Here is a 20,709-nt window from a genome sequence, read left to right on the forward strand (position 1 = left end):
TGTTCAGTAATTTCCTATTGGGAATCCCTCCTTTGAAAGGTGTAAAAATAACAGGATTGTTGTGGTGGGAGATTTTAATTTCCCCTATATTGACTGGAACTCACTTAGTGCTAGGGGTGTGGATGGGGCAGAGTTTGGAAGGAGCATCCAGGAGGGCTTCCTGAAACAGTATGTGGATAGTCCAACAAGGGAAGGGGCCATACTGGACCTGGTATTGGGGAATGAGCCCGGCCAGGTGGTCAATGTTTCAGTAGGGGAGCAGTTCGAGAACAGTGACAACAATTCAGTAAGCTTTAAGGTACTCATGGATAAAGATAAGTGTAGTCCTCAAGTTAAGGTGCTAAATTGGGGGTAGGCTAATTACAACAATATTAGGCAGGAACTGAAGAATGTAGATTGGGGCAGATGTTTGAGGGCAATTCAACATCTGGCATGTGGGAGGCTTTCAAGTGTAATTTGATAGGGATTCAGGACCGGCACATTCCTCTAAGGATAAAGGATAAGTATGGCAAGTTTTGGGAACCTTGGATAACGAGAGATATTGTGAGCCTTGTCAAAGAGAAAAAGGAAGCATTTGTCAAAGCTAGGAGGCTGGGAACACACAAAGCAAGTGTGGAATACAAGGAAAGTAGAAAGAAACTTAAGCAAGGAGTAAGAAGAGCTAAAAGGGGTCATGAAAAAGCCTTGGCCAGCAGGATTAAGGAAAATCCCAAAGCTTTTAGATGTTCGGAGGGAGGATGTACTGGCAGTTTTGAATAAACTGAAGGTCGATAAGTCCCCTGGGCCTGATGAAATATATCCTAGGATTCTTTGGGAGGCAAGGGATGAGATTGCAGAGCCTTTGGCTTTGATCTTTGGGTCCTCACTGTCCACGGGGATGGTGCCAGAGGACTGGAGAGTGGCGAATGTTGTTCCTCTGTTTAAGAAAGGGAATAGAATTAACCCTGGTAATTATAGACCGGTTAGTCTTACTTCGGTGGTTGGTAAATTGATGGAAAAAGTCCTTAGGGATGGGATTTACGACCATTTAGAAACATGCGGATTAATCCAGGATAGTCAACACGAAATCGTGAGGGGCAAGTCGTGCCTCACAAATTTGATTGAATTTTTTGAGGAGGTAACTAAGTGTGTTGATGAAGGTAGGGCAGTTGATGTCATATACATGGATTAAGGCGTTTGATAAGGTCCCCCATGGTCGGCTTATGATGAAAGTAAGGAGGTGTGGGATAGAGGGAAAGTTGGCCGATTGGATAGGTAACTGGCTATCTGATCGAAGACAGAGGGTGGTGGTGGATGGAAAATTTTCGGACTGGAGGCAGGTTGCTAGCGGAGTGCCACAGGGATCAGTGCTTGGTCCTCTGCTCTTTGTGATTTTTCTTAATGACTTAGAGGAGGGGGCTGAAGGGTGGATCAGTAAATTTGCTGATGACACCAAGATTGGTGGAGTAGTGGATGAGGTGGAGGGTTGTTGTAGGCTACAAAGAGACATAGATAGGATGCAAAGCTGGGCTGAAAAATGGCAAATGGAGTTTAACCCTGATAAATGTGAGGTGATTCATTTTGGTAGGACTAATTTAAATGTGGATTACAGGGTCAAAGGTAGGGTTCTGAAGACTGTGGAGGAACAGAGAGATCTTGGGGTTCATATCCACAGATCTCTAAAGGTTGCCACTCAAGTGGATAGAGCTGTGAAGAAGGCCTATAGTGTGTTAGCTTTTATTAACAGGGGGTTGGAGTTTAAGAGCCGTGGGGTTATGCTGCAACTGTACAGGACCTTGGTGAGACCACATTTGGAATATTGTGTGCAGTTCTGGTCACCTCACTATAAGGAGGATGTGGAAGCGCTGGAAAGAGTGCAGAGGAGATTTACCAGGATGCTGCCTGGTTTGGAGGGTAGGTCTTATGAGGAAAGGTTGAGGGAGCTCGGGCTGTTCTCTCTGGAGCGGAGGAGGCTGAGGGGAGACTTACAAAGAACAAAGAACAAAGAACAATACAGCACAGGAACAGGCCCTTCGGCCCTCCAAGCCCGCGCCGCTCCCCGGTCCAGGATTGAATCCAGGATCCCCGCCCAATTTTCCACCCTATCTCCATACCAATATCCTATCCCCAAGCTGTCCCTCACAGCTACGATGCTTTGTTCATTACAACCTATTAACTCACCCCCTCCCCCCCCATTCCAGACCATGTGATCTCCAGGGAGAGGCGAAAACCCAGAGTGAAAAACCCCAGGGCCAATAACTTAATAGAGGTTTATAAAATGATGAAGGGGATAGATAGAGTGAACGTTCAAAGACTATTTCCTCGGGTGGATGGAGCTATTACAAGGGGGCATAACTATAGGGTTCGTGGTGGGAGATACAGGAAGGATATCAGAGATAGGTTCTTTACGCAGAGAGTGGTTGGGGTGTGGAATGGACTGCCTGCAGTGATAGTGGAGTCAGACACTTTAGTAACATTTAAGCGGTTATTGGATAGGCACATGGAGCACACCAGGATGATAGGGAGTGGGATAGAACCATAGAAAATTACAGCTCAGAAACAGGCCTTTTGGCTCTTCTTGTCTGTGCCAAACCATTTTTTGCCTAGTCCCACTGACCTGCACTTGGACCATATCGCTCCACACCCCTCTCATCCATGAACGCGTCCAAGTTTTTCTTAAATGTTAAAAGTGACCCCGCATTTACCACTTTATCCGGCAACTCATTCCACACTCCCACCACTCTCTGCGTGAAGAAGCCCACCCTAATATTCCCGTTAAACTTTTCTCCTTTCACCCTTAACCCATGCCCTCTGGTTTTTTTCTCCCCGAGCCTCAGCGGAAAAAGCCTGCTTGCATTCACTCAAACTATACCTATCAAAACCTTATACACCTCTATCAAATCTCCCCTCAATCTTCTACGCTCCAGGGAATAAAGTCCCAACCTATTCAATCTCTCTCTGTAACTCAGCTTCTCAAGTCCCGGCAACATCCTTGTGAACCTTCTCTGCACTCTTTCAACCTTATTTACATCCTTCCTGTAACTAGGTGACCAAAACTGTACACAATACTCCAAATTCGGCCTCACCAATGCCTTGTATAACCTTAGTAAGAAGTCTCACAACACCAGGTTAAAGTCCAACAGGTTTATTTGGTAGCAAATACCATAAGCTTTCGGAGCAATGCTCCTTCGTCAGATGGAGTGGTCCCTGTTTGAGAACAGAGAGCACTCCATCTGACGAAGGAGCATTGCTCCGAAAGCTTATGGTATTTGCTACCAAATAAACCTGTTGGACTTTAACCTGGTGTTGTGAGACTTCTTACTGTGCTTACCCCAGTCCAACGCCGGCATCTCCACATCTTGTATAACCTTACCATAACACTCCAACTTTTATACTCGATACTCCGATTTATAAAGGCCAATGTACCAAAGGCAGTCTTTACGACCCTATCCACCTGTGACATCACTTTTAGGGAATTCTGTACCCGTATTCCCCGATCCCTCTGTTCAACTGCACTCTTCAGACTCCTACCATTTACCCTGTACGTTCTACTTTGGTTTGTCCTTCCAATGTGCAATATCTCACACTTGTCTGCGTTAAATTCCATTTGCCATTTTTCAGCCCATTTTTCTAGTTGGTCCAAATCCCTCTGCAAGCTTTGAAAACCTTCCTCACTGTCCACTATACCTCCAATCTTTGTATCATCAGCAAACTTGCTGATCCAATTTACCACATTATCATCCAGATCATTGATATCGATGACAAACAACAATGGACCCAACACCGATCCCTGCGGCACACCACTAGTCACAGGCCTCCACTCAGAGAAGCAATCCTCCACAACCACTCTCTGGCTTCTTCCATTGAGCCAGTGTCTAATCCAATTTACTACCTCCCCATGTATACCTAGCGACTGAACCTTCCTAACTAACCTCCCGTGAGGGACCTTGTCAAAGGCCTTGCTGAAATCCAGGTAGACAACATCCACCGCCTTCCCTTCATCCACTTTCCTGGTAACCTCCTCGAAAAACTCTAATAGATTGGTCAAACATGACCTACCACGCACAAAGCCATGTTGACTCTCCCTAATAAGTCCCTGTCTATCCAAATATTTGTAGATCCTATCCCTTATCACACCTTCCAATAACTTGCCCACCACCGACGTCAAACTTACTGGCCTATAATTTCCCAGATTTCTTTTGGAACCTTTTTTAAACAACGGAACAACATGAGCCACCCACCAATCATCCGGCACCTCCCCCGTGAATACTGACATTTTAAATATGTCTGCCAGGGCCCCTGCAAGTTCATCACTAGCTTCCCTCAAGGTCCGTGGGAATACCCTGTCCGGTCCTGGGGATTTATCCACTCTGATTTGCCTCAAGACAGCGAGCACCTCCTCCCCTTTAATCTGTAAAGGTTCCATGACCTCCCTACCTGTTTGCCCTATTTCCGTAGACTCCATGCCCGTTTCCTCAGTAAATACGGATGCAAAAAAACCATTTAGTATCTCCCCCATCTCTTTTGGTTCCATACACAGTCTACCACTCTGGTCTTCAAGAGGACCAATTTTATCCCTTACTATCCTTTTGCTCCTAACATACCTATAAAAGCTCTTTGGATTTTCCTTCACTCTGTCTGCCAAAGCAACCTCCTGTCTTCTTTTAGCCCAGCTGATTTCCCTCTTAATAGCTTCTTGCACTTTTTATACTCCTCGAGCATCTGATCTGTTCCTTGCTACCTGTACATTTCATACAACTCTCTCTTCCTCTTAATCAGTGTTACAATCTCCCTCGAGGACCAAGGTTCCTTATTCCTTTTTACTTTGCCTTTAATCCTGACAGGAACATACAAACTCTGCACTCTCAAAATTTCTCCTTTGAAGGCCTCCCACTTTCCATTTACATCCTTACCTGAGAACAGCCTGTGCCAATCCACACTTCCCAGATCCCTTCTCATTTCATCAAATTTGGCCTTTTTCCAGTTCAGAATTTCAACCCGAGGACCAGATCTATCCTTATCCATGATCAGGTTGAAACTAATGGCATTATGATCACTGGATCCCAAGTGTTCCCTCACACTCACATCCATCACCTGCCCTAACTCATTTCCCAATAGGAGATCCAATATCGCATCCTCTCTAGTTGGCACCTCTATATACTGATGTAGAAAATTCTCCTGAACACATTTTACAAACTCTACCCCATCTAAACCTTTAACAGTATGCGAGTCCCAATCTATATGTGGAAAATTAAAATCCCCTACTATCACAACTTTGTGTTTCTTGCAGTTGTCAGCTATCTCCGCTGATTTGCTCCTCCAATTCTCGCTGACTATTGGGTGGTCTATAATACAACCCCATTAATGTGGTCATACCTTTCTTGTTTCTCAGCTCCACCCATAGGGCCTCTGTCGACAAGCTCCCTAATCTATCCTGCCTGAGTACCGCTGTAACATTTTCCCTGACCAACAATGCCACCCCCCCACCTTTTATCCCTCTGCCTCTATCCCGCCTGAAACATTGGAACCCTGGAACATTGAGCTGCCAGTCCTGCCCCTCCTGTAGCCAAGTTTCACTCATGGCTATAATGTCATATTTCCATGTGTCTATCCACGCCTTCAGTTCATCTGCCTTCCCCACAATACTCCTGGCATTGAAATAGACACACCTCAAAAGATTATTTCCACCACACTCTACCCTTCCATTTGTGATTTTGCTTGAACTAACCTGTCTTTTTACCCCTGCTCCACTATCTGCTCTGGCACTCTGGTTCCCATCCCCCTGCAAATCTAGTTTAAACGCTCCCCAATAACACTAGCAAATCTCCCTGCAAGTATATTGGTCCCCTTGTAGTTTAGGTGTAACCCGTCTCTCTTGTACAGGTCCCACCTGCCCCAGAAGAGGTCCCAATGATCCAAGAATTGGAAACCCTGCCCCCTGCACCAGTTCCTCAGCCACGTGTTCATCCGCCCAAGCATCCTACTCCTGCCCTCACTGGCATGTGGCTCAGGTAGCAATCCTGAGATTACTACCCTCAGGGTCCTGCTTTTTAACTTCCTTCCAAGCTCTTTGTACTCACTCTTTAGGACCTCCTCACTCTTCCTTCCCACGTCATTGGAACCGATGTGTACCACGACATCTGGCTGATCACCTTCCCACTTTAGAACGCTGTGCACGCGATCAGAGACATCCCTGACCTTGGCACCTGGGAGGCAACAAACCATGCGGGAGTCTCTGTCCCGACCACAGAACCTCCTGTCCGTACCTCTGACCATTGAGTCCCCTATCACTACTGCTCTCCTCTTCTTCATCCCACCCTTTTGTGCTGTAGAACCAGACTCAGTATCAGAGTTCCGGCTGTCGCAGCTTGTCCCAGGTAAAGCATCTCCCACAACAGTATCCAATTCAGTATACCTGTTGTGGAGTGGTATGGCCACAGGGGAACCCTGCTCTGCCTGTCCTTTCACACTGCCATTTCCTCTCCTTACAGTAACCCAATTTCCTGTGCTCTGCTGCTTAGGTGTAACTATCTCCCTAAAGCTACTGTCTATAAACTCCTCATTCTCCTGAATTAGATGGAGGTCATCAAGCTCCTTCTCCAGTTCCCTAACACGCTTTGCTAGCAGCTGCAGCTGAATGCATCTTTTGCAGGTGCTGTCATCAGGGACACCGGAGGTCTCCCTGATCTCCCACATCCTGCAAGAGGAGCATTCCAACATCTTGCCTGGCATTTCTTTTTACTCTGGGGAATAAACTTTCTGAAAAAGAAAAGAAAAACCTACTCTTGCCTCTGCCTGTTCTCGCCGAAGCCCGTTTTGAGCCAAAGCCCTTCAGCTCTCACTCTGCCCCCTGCTCACACTGCTGCCCGCTCAAAGGTGCGGCCTACTTTTAAACCCTCCAAAACCTTCCCAGGCTGCTGCTGGGCCTACTTCCTGTTTTGAAAAAAAACCTCTGATTTTTTTCACAAATTTAACTGAAAAATATAATGCACAAGCAAGCTCCCTTACCCTCAGCCTGCTCCTGTGGAACAGCTTAATCTTGGTTTCAGATAAAGCTCGGCACAACATCGTGGGCCGAAGGGCCTGTTCTGTGCTGTACTGTTCTATGTTCTTTTTACACATATATAAAGAGCAAGAGGATAGCCAGGGAGAGGGTTGGCCCACTCGAGGACAAGGGAGGAAATCTATGTGTGGAGCCAGAGGAAATGGGCGAGGTATTAAATGAGTACTTTGCGTCAGTATTCACCAAAGAGAAGGACTTGGTGGATGATGAGTCTGGGAAAGGATGTATAGATAGTTTGAGTCATGTTGAGATCAAAAAGGAGGAGGTATTGGGGTTCTTGAGAAACATCAAGGTAGACAAGTCTCCAGGGCCTGATGGGATATACCCCAGAATACTGAGAGAGGCAAGAGAGGAAATTGCTGGGGCCTTGAAAGAAATCTTTGTATCCTCACTGGCTACAGGGGAGGTCCTGTAGAAGTGACCAGTGAAGATTTCTCATATAGACTTCTCAGTGAAGACTTCTGATAGAAGTCTCCAGTGAAGAAGGGGCTTGGAGCTCCGAAAGCTTGTGTGGCTTTTGCTACCAAATAAACCTGTTGGACTTTAACCTGGTGTTGTTAAACTACTTGGTGTGTTTACCCCAGTCCAACACCGGCATCTCCACATACAGGGGAGGTCCCAGAGGATTGGAGAATAGCCAATGTTGTTCCTTTGTTTAAGAAGGGTAGCAAGAATAATCCAGGTAATTACAGGCCGGTGAGCCTTGCATTAGTGGTAGGGAAATTATTGGAGAGGATTCTTCGAGACAGGATTTATTCCCACTTGGAAATAAGTGGACGTATTAGTGAGAGGCAACATGGTTTTGTGAAGGGGAGGTCATGTCTCACGAAATTGATCGAGTTTTTTGAGGAAGTGACGAAGATGATTGATGAGGGTAGGGCAGTGGATGTTGTATACATGGACTTCAGTAAGGCCTTTGACAAGGTCCCTCATGGCAGATTGGTGCAGAAGGTGAAGTCGCATGGGATCAGAGGTGAGCTGGCAAGGTGGATACAAAACTGGCTCAGTCAAACAAGACAGAGGGTAGCAGTGGAAGGGTGCGTTTCTGAATTGAGGGCTGTGACAAGTGGTGTTCCTCAGGGATCAGTGCTGGGACCTTTGCTGTTTGTAATATATATAAATGATTTGGAGGAAAACGTAACTGGATTGATTAGTAAGTTTGTGGACGACACAAAGGTTGGTGGATTTGCGGATAGTGATGAGGACCATCAGAGGATACAGCAGGATATAGATCAGTTGGAGACTTGGGCGGAGAGATGGCAGATGGAGTTTAATCCGGACAAATGTGAGGTAATGCATTTTGGAAGGTCTAATACAGATAGGAAATATACAGTAAATGGCAGAACCCTTAGGAGTATTGATAGGCAGAGGGATCTGTGTGTACAGGTACACAGGTCACTGAAAGTGGCAATGCAGGTGGAGAAGGTAGTTAAGAAGGCATACCGCATGCTTGCCTTCATCGGCTGGGGTATTGAGTTTAAAAATTGGCAAGTCATGTTGCCACTTTATAGAACCTTAGTTAGGCCGCACTTGGAATATAGTGTTCAATTCTGGTCGCCACACTACCAGAAGGATGTGGAGGCTTTGGAGAGGGTACAGAAAAGATTTACCAGGATGTTGCCTGGTATGGAGGGCATTAGCTATGAGGAGAGGTTGGAGAAACTTGGTTTGTTCTCACTGGAGTGATGGAGGTTGAGGGGGAGACCTGATAGAAGTCTACAAGATTATGAGAGGCATGGACAGAGTGGATAGTCAGAAGCTTCTTCCCAGGGTGGAAGAGTCAATTACTAGGGGGCATAGGTTTAAGGTGCGAGGGGCAAGTTATAAAAGAGATGTACGAGGCAGATCTTTTACACAGAGAGTGGTGGGTGCCTGGAACCCGTTGCCGGGGGAGGTAGTGGAAGCAGATACGGTAGTGACTTTTAAGGGGCGTCTTGACAAGTACATAAATGAGATGGGAATAGAGGGATATGGTCCTTGGAAGCGTAGGGGGTTTTAGTTAAGTCGGGTAGCATGGTCGGTGCAGGCTTGGAGGGCCGAAGGGCCTGTTCCTGTGTGATGCGCGATTCACTCGGGAGGCTGGATCGTACCCGGGAAATAAAGGCTTTTATTAGCAACAAGAATGGAGCATACTGCTTAACAATACAATCCCAGACTAAAGGGTCACTAGGAAGTGCAGTGACCTTTATACTCCTATAGGAAGGCGGAGCCAACCGGAGTGTACCACAGAACAATACCAACAGGTGGAACACCCCAACCCTAACCCCAACAGTACCAAGACTAACATATGTACAAGTACCCATAGTGATAACCATCTATGGTTCAGTACCCATAGTGGTAACCATCTATGGTTCACCACACTGTGCTGTAATTTTCTTTGTTCTTTGTTCTTTGAAATGCTCTTTCTGAGAGTTGGTGCAGACCCATTGGGCCAAATGGCCTCCTTCTGCACTGTACGGACTCTATGGTTCAAAGATCCATTGGCATCGGGTAGGGATAGGCAATATATAATGGCTGTGCCCAAAGATGTGCGGGTTAGGTTGATTGGCCATGCTAAGTTGCCCCTTAGTGTCCTGGGCTGTGTAGGTTAGGGGGATTAGTGGGGTAAATATGTGGGATTACAGGGATAGGGCCTGGGTGGGATTGTTGTCGGTGCAGATTCGATGGGCTGAGTGGCCTCCTTCTGCATTGAAGGATTTCTATGTTATCCCCACATTAGGCAAGTTCAAATAACCCTATATCCCCTTCTTTCTCTCTTCAAATGTATCAGTTCATCATCAGGTACATTCTTCTTTGGTGGAAGATATAGTTTCTGACTGTCCCCAAATTACCAGGCTTCACTTGTGAGTCCGTGTGATCATTCTGGGAGAGTTATAACCTTATTTTTGATTGTAGGTGTACACAGTTCCAATGGGCGGGATGATGGTCCGGCAGCCATTCTCCATTGGTGGCTCTGGAAGTACCTACATCTATGGTTATGTTGACTCCTCGTACAAACCCGGAATGACAAAGGAGCAGTGTTTAGACTTCACAGCAAATGGTGAGTGTAGAGGCAGAATTCGCTCGTGGTAGGTTTTGCATATAATTATAAAAGTATAAGACAATAGAATTAATATTTACCCAGGGAAATTGAAGAGTGGAAAATTTGAACAGAGATCAGAAGCATTTATAATTAAACTGTAATATGTCAAAGTTTCTATTAATAGTGATCTTCTTAGACCTGCATTTCGTAAGTGATGCACTTAGGATAAGAAGTGTTAACCAGATCCAAAGTGAAACCTCACTTTAGACGAGCAAGTGACTTTTTTTAAGTAAATACACATTCAAAGATCAATGATATTTTATTGGTTAAGGAAAGGTTGCAGTTTGGAATGTATTTGGTCACCTAATTACAGGAAGGATATTAATAAGATTGAAAGAGTGCAGAGAAGGTTTTCAAGGATGTTGCTGGGACTTGAGAAACTAAGTTATAGAGAAAGGTTGAATAAGTTAGGACTTTATTCCCTGGAGCGTAGAAGAATGAGGGGAGATTTGATAGAGGTGTATAAAATTATGATGGGTATAGATAGAGTGAATGCAAGCAGGCTTTTTCCACTGAGGCTAGGGGAGAAAATAACTAGAGGACGTGGGTTAAGGGTGAGGGGGGAAAAGTTTAAAGGGAATATTAGTGGGGGGCTTCTTCTCACAGAGAGTGGTGGGAGTTTGGAATGAGCTGCCAGATGAGGTGGTGAATGCAGGCTCACTTTTAACATTTAAGAAAAACTTGGACAGGTACATGGATGAGAGGGGTGTGGAGGGATATGGTCCAGGTGCAGGTCAGTGGGACTAGGCACAAAATGGTTCGACACAGGCAAGAAGGGCCAAAAGGCCTGTTTCTGTGCTGTAATGTTCTCTGGTTAGTTTAAATTGGAGACATTGAACATTATAATACCCAATGATGTCTCAATATACTTCATGTCCAGTTTTAATAACAATTGCTTTAAAATATGTGTCCAAATGTATAGACTTTTCTGGTTGCAGTCAGGAAAGCAGGTACTTTCGAATGGAAACAGTTTCATCTCAGCAATTGAAAATACCTAAGGGTGTGAGTCGAAATGTTGAATCTGAGTTTCAGAATGATGGTTTTTGTGGCTTTGGGAAACAGTATATCCTCAATCTTGTGAACAATGGCAGGAGATTCCTGGGCCACCAAAGGTTAGATAGTCTTAGATTTCCACATCCAGAAAGACCAACAGGACTTCCATTCTAAGGGCAAATAGTCTTTGGATCTTTCCAATCAGTTAAATGAGGTTGCGAGGAGGATGCAGAATGACCCTATCCTGTAGCCAGAATTTTACCGGCACGCCCTCCCGATTCCAGGGGTGGGCGAGGCTCGGAGAACAGCATTTTCCGTTGGCCTCGGGCGGGATCGTGTGAACCTCAGGCGGATGTGCCGGTAACATTCCGTCCTGTAGCTTGTTTTCCTTAATACAGGTTGTGCTAGGCTACCATCATATTCTTGGTTACAATGTTTACTGAAAGCTCACCCTTTGTCATTGTTGGTAAACACGGTGAATCACTTGTTCAGTCTCTGTCAGAGTAACAGAAGGAGTTACCTCCTGTATTCCTAGGTTAGAAGGGAAGAGATTCAGCGAGGTCTCCTGTCCCTGATCACTATTCAGTGCCCCCAATTTTTTATATTCATTCATGGGACATGGCCATCGCTGGCTTGCCAGCATTTATTGCCCATCCCTAATTGCCCTTGAGAAGATGGTGGTGAGCTGCCTTCTTGAATCGCTGCAGTCCACGTGCTGTGGGTTGACCCACAATGCCGTTAGGGAGGGAATTCCAGGAACAGCCGATATATTTTCAAGTCAGGATGGTGAGTGGCTTGGAGGGGAACTTGCAGGTGGTGTTATCTGCTGCTCTTGTCCTTCTAGGGGGCACGGTGGCATGCTGCCACATAGCGCCGGGGACCCGGGTTCAATTCCTGTGTGGGGTCTGCATGCTCTCCCCCCTGTCTGCATGGGTTTCTTCCGGATGCTCCGGTTTCCTCCGGAGTCTGAAAGACGTGCTGGTTAGGGTGCATTGGCCGTGCTAAATTCTCCCTCAGTGTACCTGAACAGGCGCCGGAGTGTGGTGACGAGGGGATTTTCACAGTAACTTCATTGCAGTGTTAATGTAAGCCTACTTGTGACATTTAATAAATAAACTTTAAACTAGATGGAAGTGGTCGTGGGTTTGGAAGGTGCTGTTTAAGGATCTTTGATGAATTGCTGCAGTACACACTGCTGCTACTGAGCGTCGGTGGTGGAGGGAGTGAATGTTTGTAGATGTGGTGCCAATCAAGCGGGTTGCATTGACCTGGATGATGGCAAGCTTCTTGAGTGTTGTTAGAGCTGCATCCATCCAGGCAAGTGGGGAGTATTCCATCACACTCCTGACTTGCGCCTTGTCGATGGTGGATAGGCTTTGGGGAGTCAGGAGGTGAGTTACCTGCCACAGTATTCTTAGCCTTTGACCTGTTCTTGTAGCCACTATGTGCTGAGTCCAGTTGAGTTTCTGGTCAATGGTAACCCCAAGGATGTTGACAGTAGAGGATTCAGTGACGGTAACACCAGTGAATGTCAAGGGTCGGTGGCTAGAGGGTCTCTTATTGGTGATGGTCAGTGCCTGGCATTTGTGTGGCACGAATGTTACTTGCCACTTGTCAGCCCTAGCCTGGATATTGTCCAGATCTTGTAGCATTTGAACATGGACTGCTTCAGTATCTGAGGAGTCGCGAATGGTGCTGAACATTGTGCAATCATCGGCGAACATCCCCACTTCTAACCTTATGATGGAGGGTAGGTCATTGATGAAGTAGCTGAAGATTGTTGGGTCTAGGACACTACCCTGAGGGACTCCTGCAGAGATATCCTGGAGCTGAGATGACTGACCCTCCACAACCACAACCATCTTCCTATGTACCAGGTATGACTCCAACCAGAGTAGTGTTTGCCCCCTGAAACCCATTGATTCCAGTTTTGCTAGGGCTCCTTGATGCCACACTAGGTTGAATGCGGCCTTGATGTCAAGGGCTGTCACTCTCACCTCACCTCTGAGATTCAGCTCTTTCGCCCATGTTTGAACCAAGACTGTAATGAGGTCAGGAGCTGACTGACTCAGTGCTTCCTGACACAGTATGTGGATAAGCCTACAAGAGGAGAGGCTGTGCTTGATTTGATATTAGGGAATGAACCTGGGCAGATGTCAGATCTATCAGTGGGAGAGCATTTTGGCAATAGTGATCATAACTCTATCTCCTTTATACTAGCATTGGAGAGAGATAGGATCAGTCAAGCTAGGAAGGTGTTTATCTGGAGTAAGGGCAACTATGATGCTATTAGGCAGGAAATTAGAGGCATAAATTGGAAGGAGGTTTTCTCAGGGAAATGTACGGAAGAAATGTGGCAAATTTTCAAGGAAAATTTGTCTGGAGCTCACTGGTACAACAGGGGAGTTATGGTAGGTTACAGGAACCGTGGTGCACGAAAGCTGTAACGGATTTAGTCAGGAAGAAAAGCCTACAAAAGGTTCAGGGAGCTAGGTAATGTTAGAAATCGAGAAGAGTATAAGACTAGTAGGAAGGAAGTAAAGAGGGAAATTAGAAGAGCCAGGAGGGGACATGAGAAGGCCTTGGCAGACAGGATAAAGGAAAATCCCAAGGCATTCTCATGTGGACCACAGTGCTTGGTCCTCTGCTATTTGTAATTTTTATAAATGACTTGGAGGAGGGGGCTGAAGGGTGGATCAGTAAATTTGCTGATGACACCAAGATTGGTAGAGTAGTGGATGAGGTGGAGGGCTGTTGTAGGCTGCAAAGAGATATAGATAGGATGCAAAGCTGGGCTGAACAATGGCAAATGGAGTTTAACCCTGACAAATGCGAGGTGATTCATTTTGGTAGGACAAATTTAAATGTGGATTACAGGGTCAAAGGTAGGGTTCTGAAGAATGTGGAGGAACAGAGAGATCTTGGGGTTCATATCCATAGATCTCTGAAGGTTGCCACTCAAGTGGATAGAGTCGTGAAGAAGGCCTATAGTGTGTTGGCGTTCATTAACAGGGGGTTTGAGTTTAAGAGCCGTGGGGTTATGCTGCAACTGTACAGGACCTTGGTGAGACCACATTTGGAATATTGTGTGCAGTTCTGGTCACCTCACTACAAGAAGGAGGTGGAGACACTGGAAAGAGTGCAGAGGAGATTTACCAGGATGCTGCCTGGTTTGGAGGGTAGGTCTTATGAGGAAAGGTTGAGGGAACTTGGGCTTTTCTCTTTGGAGCGGAGGAGGTTGAGAGGAGACTTAATAGAGGTTTATAAGATGATGAGGGGGATAGATAGAGTGAACGTTCAAAGACTATTTCCTCGGGTGAATGGAGCGGTAACGAGGGGGCATAACTATAGGGTTCATGGTGGGAGATATAGGAAGGATGTCCGAGGTAGGTTCTTTATGCAGAGAGTGGTTGGGGTGTGGAATGGACTGCCTGCAGGGATAGTGGAGTCAGAAACTTTAGGAACATTTAAGAAGCTATTGGATAGGCACATGGAGTACTTCGGGATGATAGGGAGGAAATAGCTTGATCTGGGTTTCAGACAAAGCTCGGCACAACATCGTGGGCCAAAGGGCCTGTTCTGTGCTGTACTGTTCTATGTTCTATTCTACAAGTATGTTAAGAGCAAGAAGATAAGATTGCTGCGAATCCTTCAGCCTTATCTTTTGCACTGATGTGCTGGGCTCCTCCACCGTTGAGGGATGGGAATACTTGTGGAGCCTCCTCTTCCAGTGAGTTGTTTAATTGTCCACCACCATTCTCGACTGGATGTGGAAGGACTGCAGAGCTTAGATCCGATCTGTTGGTTGTGGGGCCGCTTAGCTCTGTCTATCACTTGCTGTTTTCACTGTTTGGCATGCAAGTAGTTCCGTTTGGTAGCTTCACCAGGTTGACATCTCATTATTGGGTATGCCTGGTGCTGCTCCTGGCATGCCCTGCTGCACTCTCCATTGAACCAGGGTTGATTCCCTGACTTGATGGTAATGGTTGAATGGGGGATATGCCGGGCCACGAGGTTGCAGATTGTGCTGGAGTACAATTCTGCTGCTCTTGATGGCCCACAGTGCCTCATGGATGTCCAGTCTTGAGTTGCTAGATCGGTTCGAAGTCTGTCCCATTTAGCATAGCGATAGTGCCACACAACACGATGGAGGTTATTCTCAATGTGAAGGCGGGACATCGTCTCCACCAGGACTGTGCGGTGGTCACTCTTACTGATGCTCTCATGGACAGATGCATCTGCAGCCGGCAGATTGGTAAGGATGAGATCAAGAATGTTATTTCCCCTTGTTGGTTCCTTCACCACTTGCTGCAGACCCAGTCTAGCAATTATATCCTTTAGGACCTGACCAGCTTGGGACTCGCACACTGTTAAAGGTTTAGACAGGGTAGAGTTTGTAAAATGTGTTCAGGAGAATTTTCTACATCAGTATATAGAGGTGCCAACTAAAGAGGATGCGATATTGGATCTCCTATTGGGAAATGAGTTGGGGCAGGTGATGGATGTGAGTGTGAGGGAACACTTGGGATCCAGTGATCATAATGCCATTAGTTTCAACCTGATCGTGGATAAGGATAGATCTGGTCCTCGGGTTGAAATTCTGAACTGGAAAAAGGCCAAATTTGATGAAATGAGAAGGGATCTGGGAAGTGTGGATTGGCACAGGCTGTTCTCAGGTAAGGATGTAAATGGAAAGTGGGAGGCCTTCAAAGGAGAAATTTTGAGAGTGCAGAGTTTGTATGTTCCTGTCAGGATAAAAGGCAAAGTAAATAGGAATAAAGAACCTTGGTTCTCGAGGGAGATTGTAACACTGATTAAGAGGAAGAGAGAGTTGTATGAAATGTACAGGTAGCAAGGAACAGATCAGATGCACGAGGAGTATAAAAAGTGCAAGAAGCTACTTAAGAGGGAAATCAGGAGGGCTAAAAGAAGACAGGAGGTTGCTTTGGCAGACAGAGTGAAGGAAAATCCAAAGAGCTTGTATAGGTACGTTAGGAGCAAAAGGATAGTGAGGGATAAAATTGGTCCTCTTGAAGACCAGAGTGGTAGACTGTGTATGGAACCAAAAGAGATGGGGGAGCTACTAAATGGTTTTTTTGCATCTGTATTTGCTGAGGAAATGGGCATGGAGTCTACGGAAATAGGGCAAACTGGTAGGGAGGTCATGGAACCTTTACAGATTAAAGGGGGGGAGGTGCTTGCTGTCTTGAAGCGAATTACAGAACATAGAACATAGAACATTACAGCGCAGAACAGGCCCTTCGGCCCACGATGTTGCACCGACCAGTTAAAAAAAAGAACTGTGACCCTCCAACCTAAACAGAAAGGATGTGAAAGCCATAGAAAGGGTGCAGAGGAGATTTACAAGGATGTTGCCTGGACTGCCTTATGAGGATAGGTTGAGGGAGCTTGGTCTTTTCTCCTTGGAGAGACAAAGGATGAGAGGTGACCTGATAGAGGTTTACAAGATGTTGAGAGGTATAGATCGGGTGGATTCTCAGACGCCTTTTCCCAGGGCTGAAATGGTTGCTACGAGAGGACACAGGTTTAAGGTGCTGGGGGGTAGGTAGTACAGAGGACATGTCAGGCGTAAGTTTTTCACTCAGAGGGTGGTGGGTGAGTGGAATCGGCTGCCGTGGTGGAGGCAAACTCCATAGGGTCTTTTAAGAGACTTCTGGATGAGTACATGGGACTTAATAGGATTGAGGGTTATAGGTAAGTCTATTTATAAACCTAGTAGGTGGGGACACGACCGGCGCAACTTGTGGGCCGAACGGCCTGTCTGTGCTGTAGTTTTTCTATGTTCTATGTTCTAAATCAGAGTGGATAAATCTCCAGGACCGGACAGGGTATTCCCACGGACCTTGAAGGAAGCTAGTGATGAACTTGCAGGGGCCCTGGCAGACATATTTAAAATGTCAGTATTCACGGGGGAGGTGCCGGATGATTGGTGGGTGGCTCATGTTGTTCCGTTGTTTAAAAAAGGTTCCAAAAGAAATCTGGGAAATTATAGGCCAATAAGTTTGACGTCGGTGGTGGGCAAGTTATTGGAAGGTGTGATAAGGGATAGGATCTACAAATATTTGGATAGACAGGGACTTATTAGGGAGAGTCAACATGGCTTTGTGCGTGGTAGGTCATGTTTGACCAATCTATTAGAGTTTTTTGAGGAGGTTACCAGGAAAGTGGATGAAGAGAAGGCGGTGGATGTTGTCTACCTGGATTTCAGCAAGGCCTTTGATAAGGTTCCTCATGGAAGGTTAGTTAGGAAGGTTCAGTCGCTAGGTATACATGGAGAGGTAGTAAATTGGATTAGACACTAGCTCAATGGAAGAAGTCAGAGAGTGGTTGTGCAGGATTGCTTCTCTGAGTGGAGGCCTGTGACTAGTGGTGTGCCGCAGGGATCGGTGTTGGGTCCATTGTTGTTTGTCATCTATATCAATGATCTGGATGATAATGTGGTAAATTGGATCACCAAATTTGCTGATGATACAAAGATTGGAGGTATAGTGGACAGTGAGGAAGGTTTTTAAAGCTTGCAGAGGGATTTGGACCAACTCGAAAAATGGGCTGAAAAGCAAGGGTGAAAACAAATGCTGTACTTTGAGTTTCTCCCATTTTCTATTTGTGTTGCAGCTCTTGCACTTGCAATGGATCGAGATGGGTCAAGTGGTGGAGTGATTCGTTTAGCAGCCGTCACTGAGAAAGGAGTTGAACGCAAGGTCATTTCTGGGCACCAGCTACCAAAGTTTTCTTCAGCATGAGGTGGTTGGCAAGAGCAGTTCAACATGAATTTTCAGTGAAGAATCATCGCTGTCAATGTTAGATTTCATTTAATGTGTATTATTCAGTATGTTGTAGTGTTGTTTAAAGGCTTCCAGTAACAACTTTCATGAAATATTACAATTAAAATGGTTCCAAAAAATATTGTTTTTATGTCTCTGATCTGAAGCTATAGTTATTATCCTATTGGGGACCATTAACATTTAAGAATAAATCTGAAGGGTCAGTTACAAGGAGACACAAGTTAAAAGTGAGGGGTGGGAGGTTTAGGGGGTGGTGAGGGTCTGGAATGCGCTGCCTGGGATGGTGGTGGAGGAGGGATGCCTCACATTGTTTAAAAAGTACCTGGATGGTAAATTGATGGAAAGGGTCCTTAGGGATGGGATTTACGACCATTTAGAAAGATGCGGATTAATCCGAGATAGTCAGCACGGATTCGTGAAGGGCAAGTCGTGCCTCACAAATTTGATAGAATTTTTTGAGGAGGTAACTAAGTGTGTTGATGAAGGTAGGGCAGTTGATGTCATATACATGGATTTTAGTAAGGCGTTTGATAAGGCCCCCCATGGTCGGCTTATGATGAAAGTGAGGAGGTGTGGGATAGAGGGAAAGTTGGCCGATTGGATAGGTAACTGGCTGTCTGACCGAAGACAGAGGGTGGTGGTCGATGGAAAATTTTCGGATTGGAGGCAGGTTGCTAGCGGTGTGCCGCAGGGATCAGTGCTTGGTCCTCTGCTCTTTGTGATTTTTATTAATGACTTAGAGGAGGGGGCTGAAGGGTGGATCAGTAAATTTGCTGATGACACCAAGATTGGTGGAGTAGTGGATGAGGTGGAGGGCTGTTGTAGGCTGCAAAGAGACATAGATAGGATGCAAAGCTGGGCTGAAAAATGGCAAATGGAGTTTAACCCTGATAAATGTGAGGTGATTCATTTTGGTAGGACAAATTTAAATGTGGATTACAGGGTCAAAGGTAGGGTTCTGAAGACTGTGGAGGAACAGAGAGATCTTGGGGTCCATATCCACAGATCTCTAAAGGTTGCCAGTCAAGTGGATAGAGCTGTGAAGAAGGCCTATAGTGTGTTAGCTTTTATTAACAGGGGGTTGGAGTTTAAGAGCCGTGGGGTTATGCTGCAACTGTACAGGACCTTGGTGAGACCACATTTGGAATATTGTGTGCAGTTCTGGTCACCTCACTGTAAGAAGGATGTGGAAGCGCTGGAAAGAGTGCAGAGGAGATTTACCAGGATGCTGCCTGGTTTGGAGGGTAGGTCATATGAGGAAAGGTTGAGGGAGCTAGGGCTGTTCTCTCTGGAGCGGAGGAGGCTGAGGGGAGACTTAATAGAGGTGTATAAAATGATGAAGGGGATAGATAGAGTGAACGTTCAAAGACTATTTCCTCGGGTGGATGGAGCTATTACAAGGGGGCATAACTATAGGGTTCGTGGTGGGAGATACAGGACGGATATCAGAGGTAGGTTCTTTACGCAGAGAGTGGTTGGGGTGTGGAATGGACTGCCTGCAGTGATAGTGGAGTCAGACACTTTAGGAACATTTAAGCGGTTATTGGATAGGCACATGGAGCACACCAGGATGATAGGGAGTGGGATAGCTTGATCTTGGTTTCAGATAAAGCTCGGCACAACATTGTGGGCCGAAGGGCCTGTTCTGTGCTGTACTGTTCTATGTTCTATGAGTACTTGGCGCATCATAACATTCAAGGTTATGTGCCAAGTGCTGGCAAGTGGGATTAGGTGGGCAGGTCAGGGCATTTCATGCGTCGGTGCAGACTTGATGCACTGTAGGATTCTGTGATTCTACACAGCAATTGAATGACAGAATTACTGAAACAGACACTTTAGTGTTTTTCAAAAATATTTAACCAAATAAGAACTATTAACACCAAAGCTTATAAAGGCTAATGCTATAAACTCAGTTCCACTTTTTACTTATCTTACTGAACTTTGAAGGTTTATTCAACTCAAAATCGCTGTTGTAACCCCACTGTTCAAGAAGGGAACAAGAAAAAAGATGGAAAATTATAGGCCAATTAGCCTAACCTCAGTTGTTGGCAAAATTCTAGAATTCATCGTTAAGGATGAGATTTCTAAATTCTTGGAAGTGCAGGGTCGGATTAAGACGAGTCAGCATGGATTTAGTAAGGGGAGGTCGTGCCTGACAAACCTGTTAGAGTTCTTTGAAGAGATAACAAATAGGTTAGACCAAGGAGAGCCAATGGATGTTATCTATCTTGACTTCCAAAAGGCCTTTGACAAGGTGCCTCACGGGAGACTGCTGAGTAAAATAAGGGCCCATGGTATTCGAGGCAAGGTACTAACATGGATTGACGATTGGCTGTCAGACAGAAGGCAGAGAGTTGGGATAAAAGGTTCTTTCTCAGAATGGCAACCGGTGACAAGTGGTGTCCCGCAGGGTTCAGTGTTGGGGCCACAGCTGTTCTCTTTATATATTAACGATCTAGATGACGGGACTGGGAGCATTCTGGCCAAGTTTGCCGATGATACAAAGATAGGTGGAGGGGCAGGTAGTATTGAGGAGGTGGGGAGGCTGCAGAAAGATTTAGACAGTTTAGGAGAGTGGTCCAAGAAGTGGCTGATGAAATTCAACGTGGGCAAGTGCGAGGTCGTACACTTTGGAAAAAAGAATAGAGGCATGGACTATTTTCTAAACGTTGACAAAATTCATAATGCTAAAGTGCAAAGGGACTTGGGAGTCCTAGTCCAGGATTCTCTAAAGGTAAACTTGCAGGTTGAGTCCGTAATTAAGAAAGCAAATGTAATGTTGTCAT

At 45.8% G+C, this 20,709-nt stretch overlaps 1 protein-coding gene across 1 annotated transcript in view; it reads left to right on the forward strand.

Annotated features, from left to right (window-relative positions):
- psmb6 (proteasome 20S subunit beta 6) overlaps nucleotides 1-18,057 on the forward strand; it is a 29,571-nt gene extending 11,514 nt beyond the window's left edge. Inside the window, exons 5-6 of the mRNA XM_078200900.1 lie at nucleotides 9,938-10,082; nucleotides 17,754-18,057. Coding sequence (XP_078057026.1) covers nucleotides 9,938-10,082; nucleotides 17,754-17,881 — 273 coding nt within the window. The 3' untranslated portion in view covers nucleotides 17,882-18,057. The remainder of the gene's footprint in view (nucleotides 1-9,937; nucleotides 10,083-17,753) is intronic.
- Nucleotides 18,058-20,709: the final 2,652 nt, after the last annotated feature.

This window comes from Mustelus asterias, chromosome 31 (assembly GCF_964213995.1).
Source record: "Mustelus asterias chromosome 31, sMusAst1.hap1.1, whole genome shotgun sequence".
Taxonomy (NCBI): domain Eukaryota; kingdom Metazoa; phylum Chordata; class Chondrichthyes; order Carcharhiniformes; family Triakidae; genus Mustelus; species Mustelus asterias.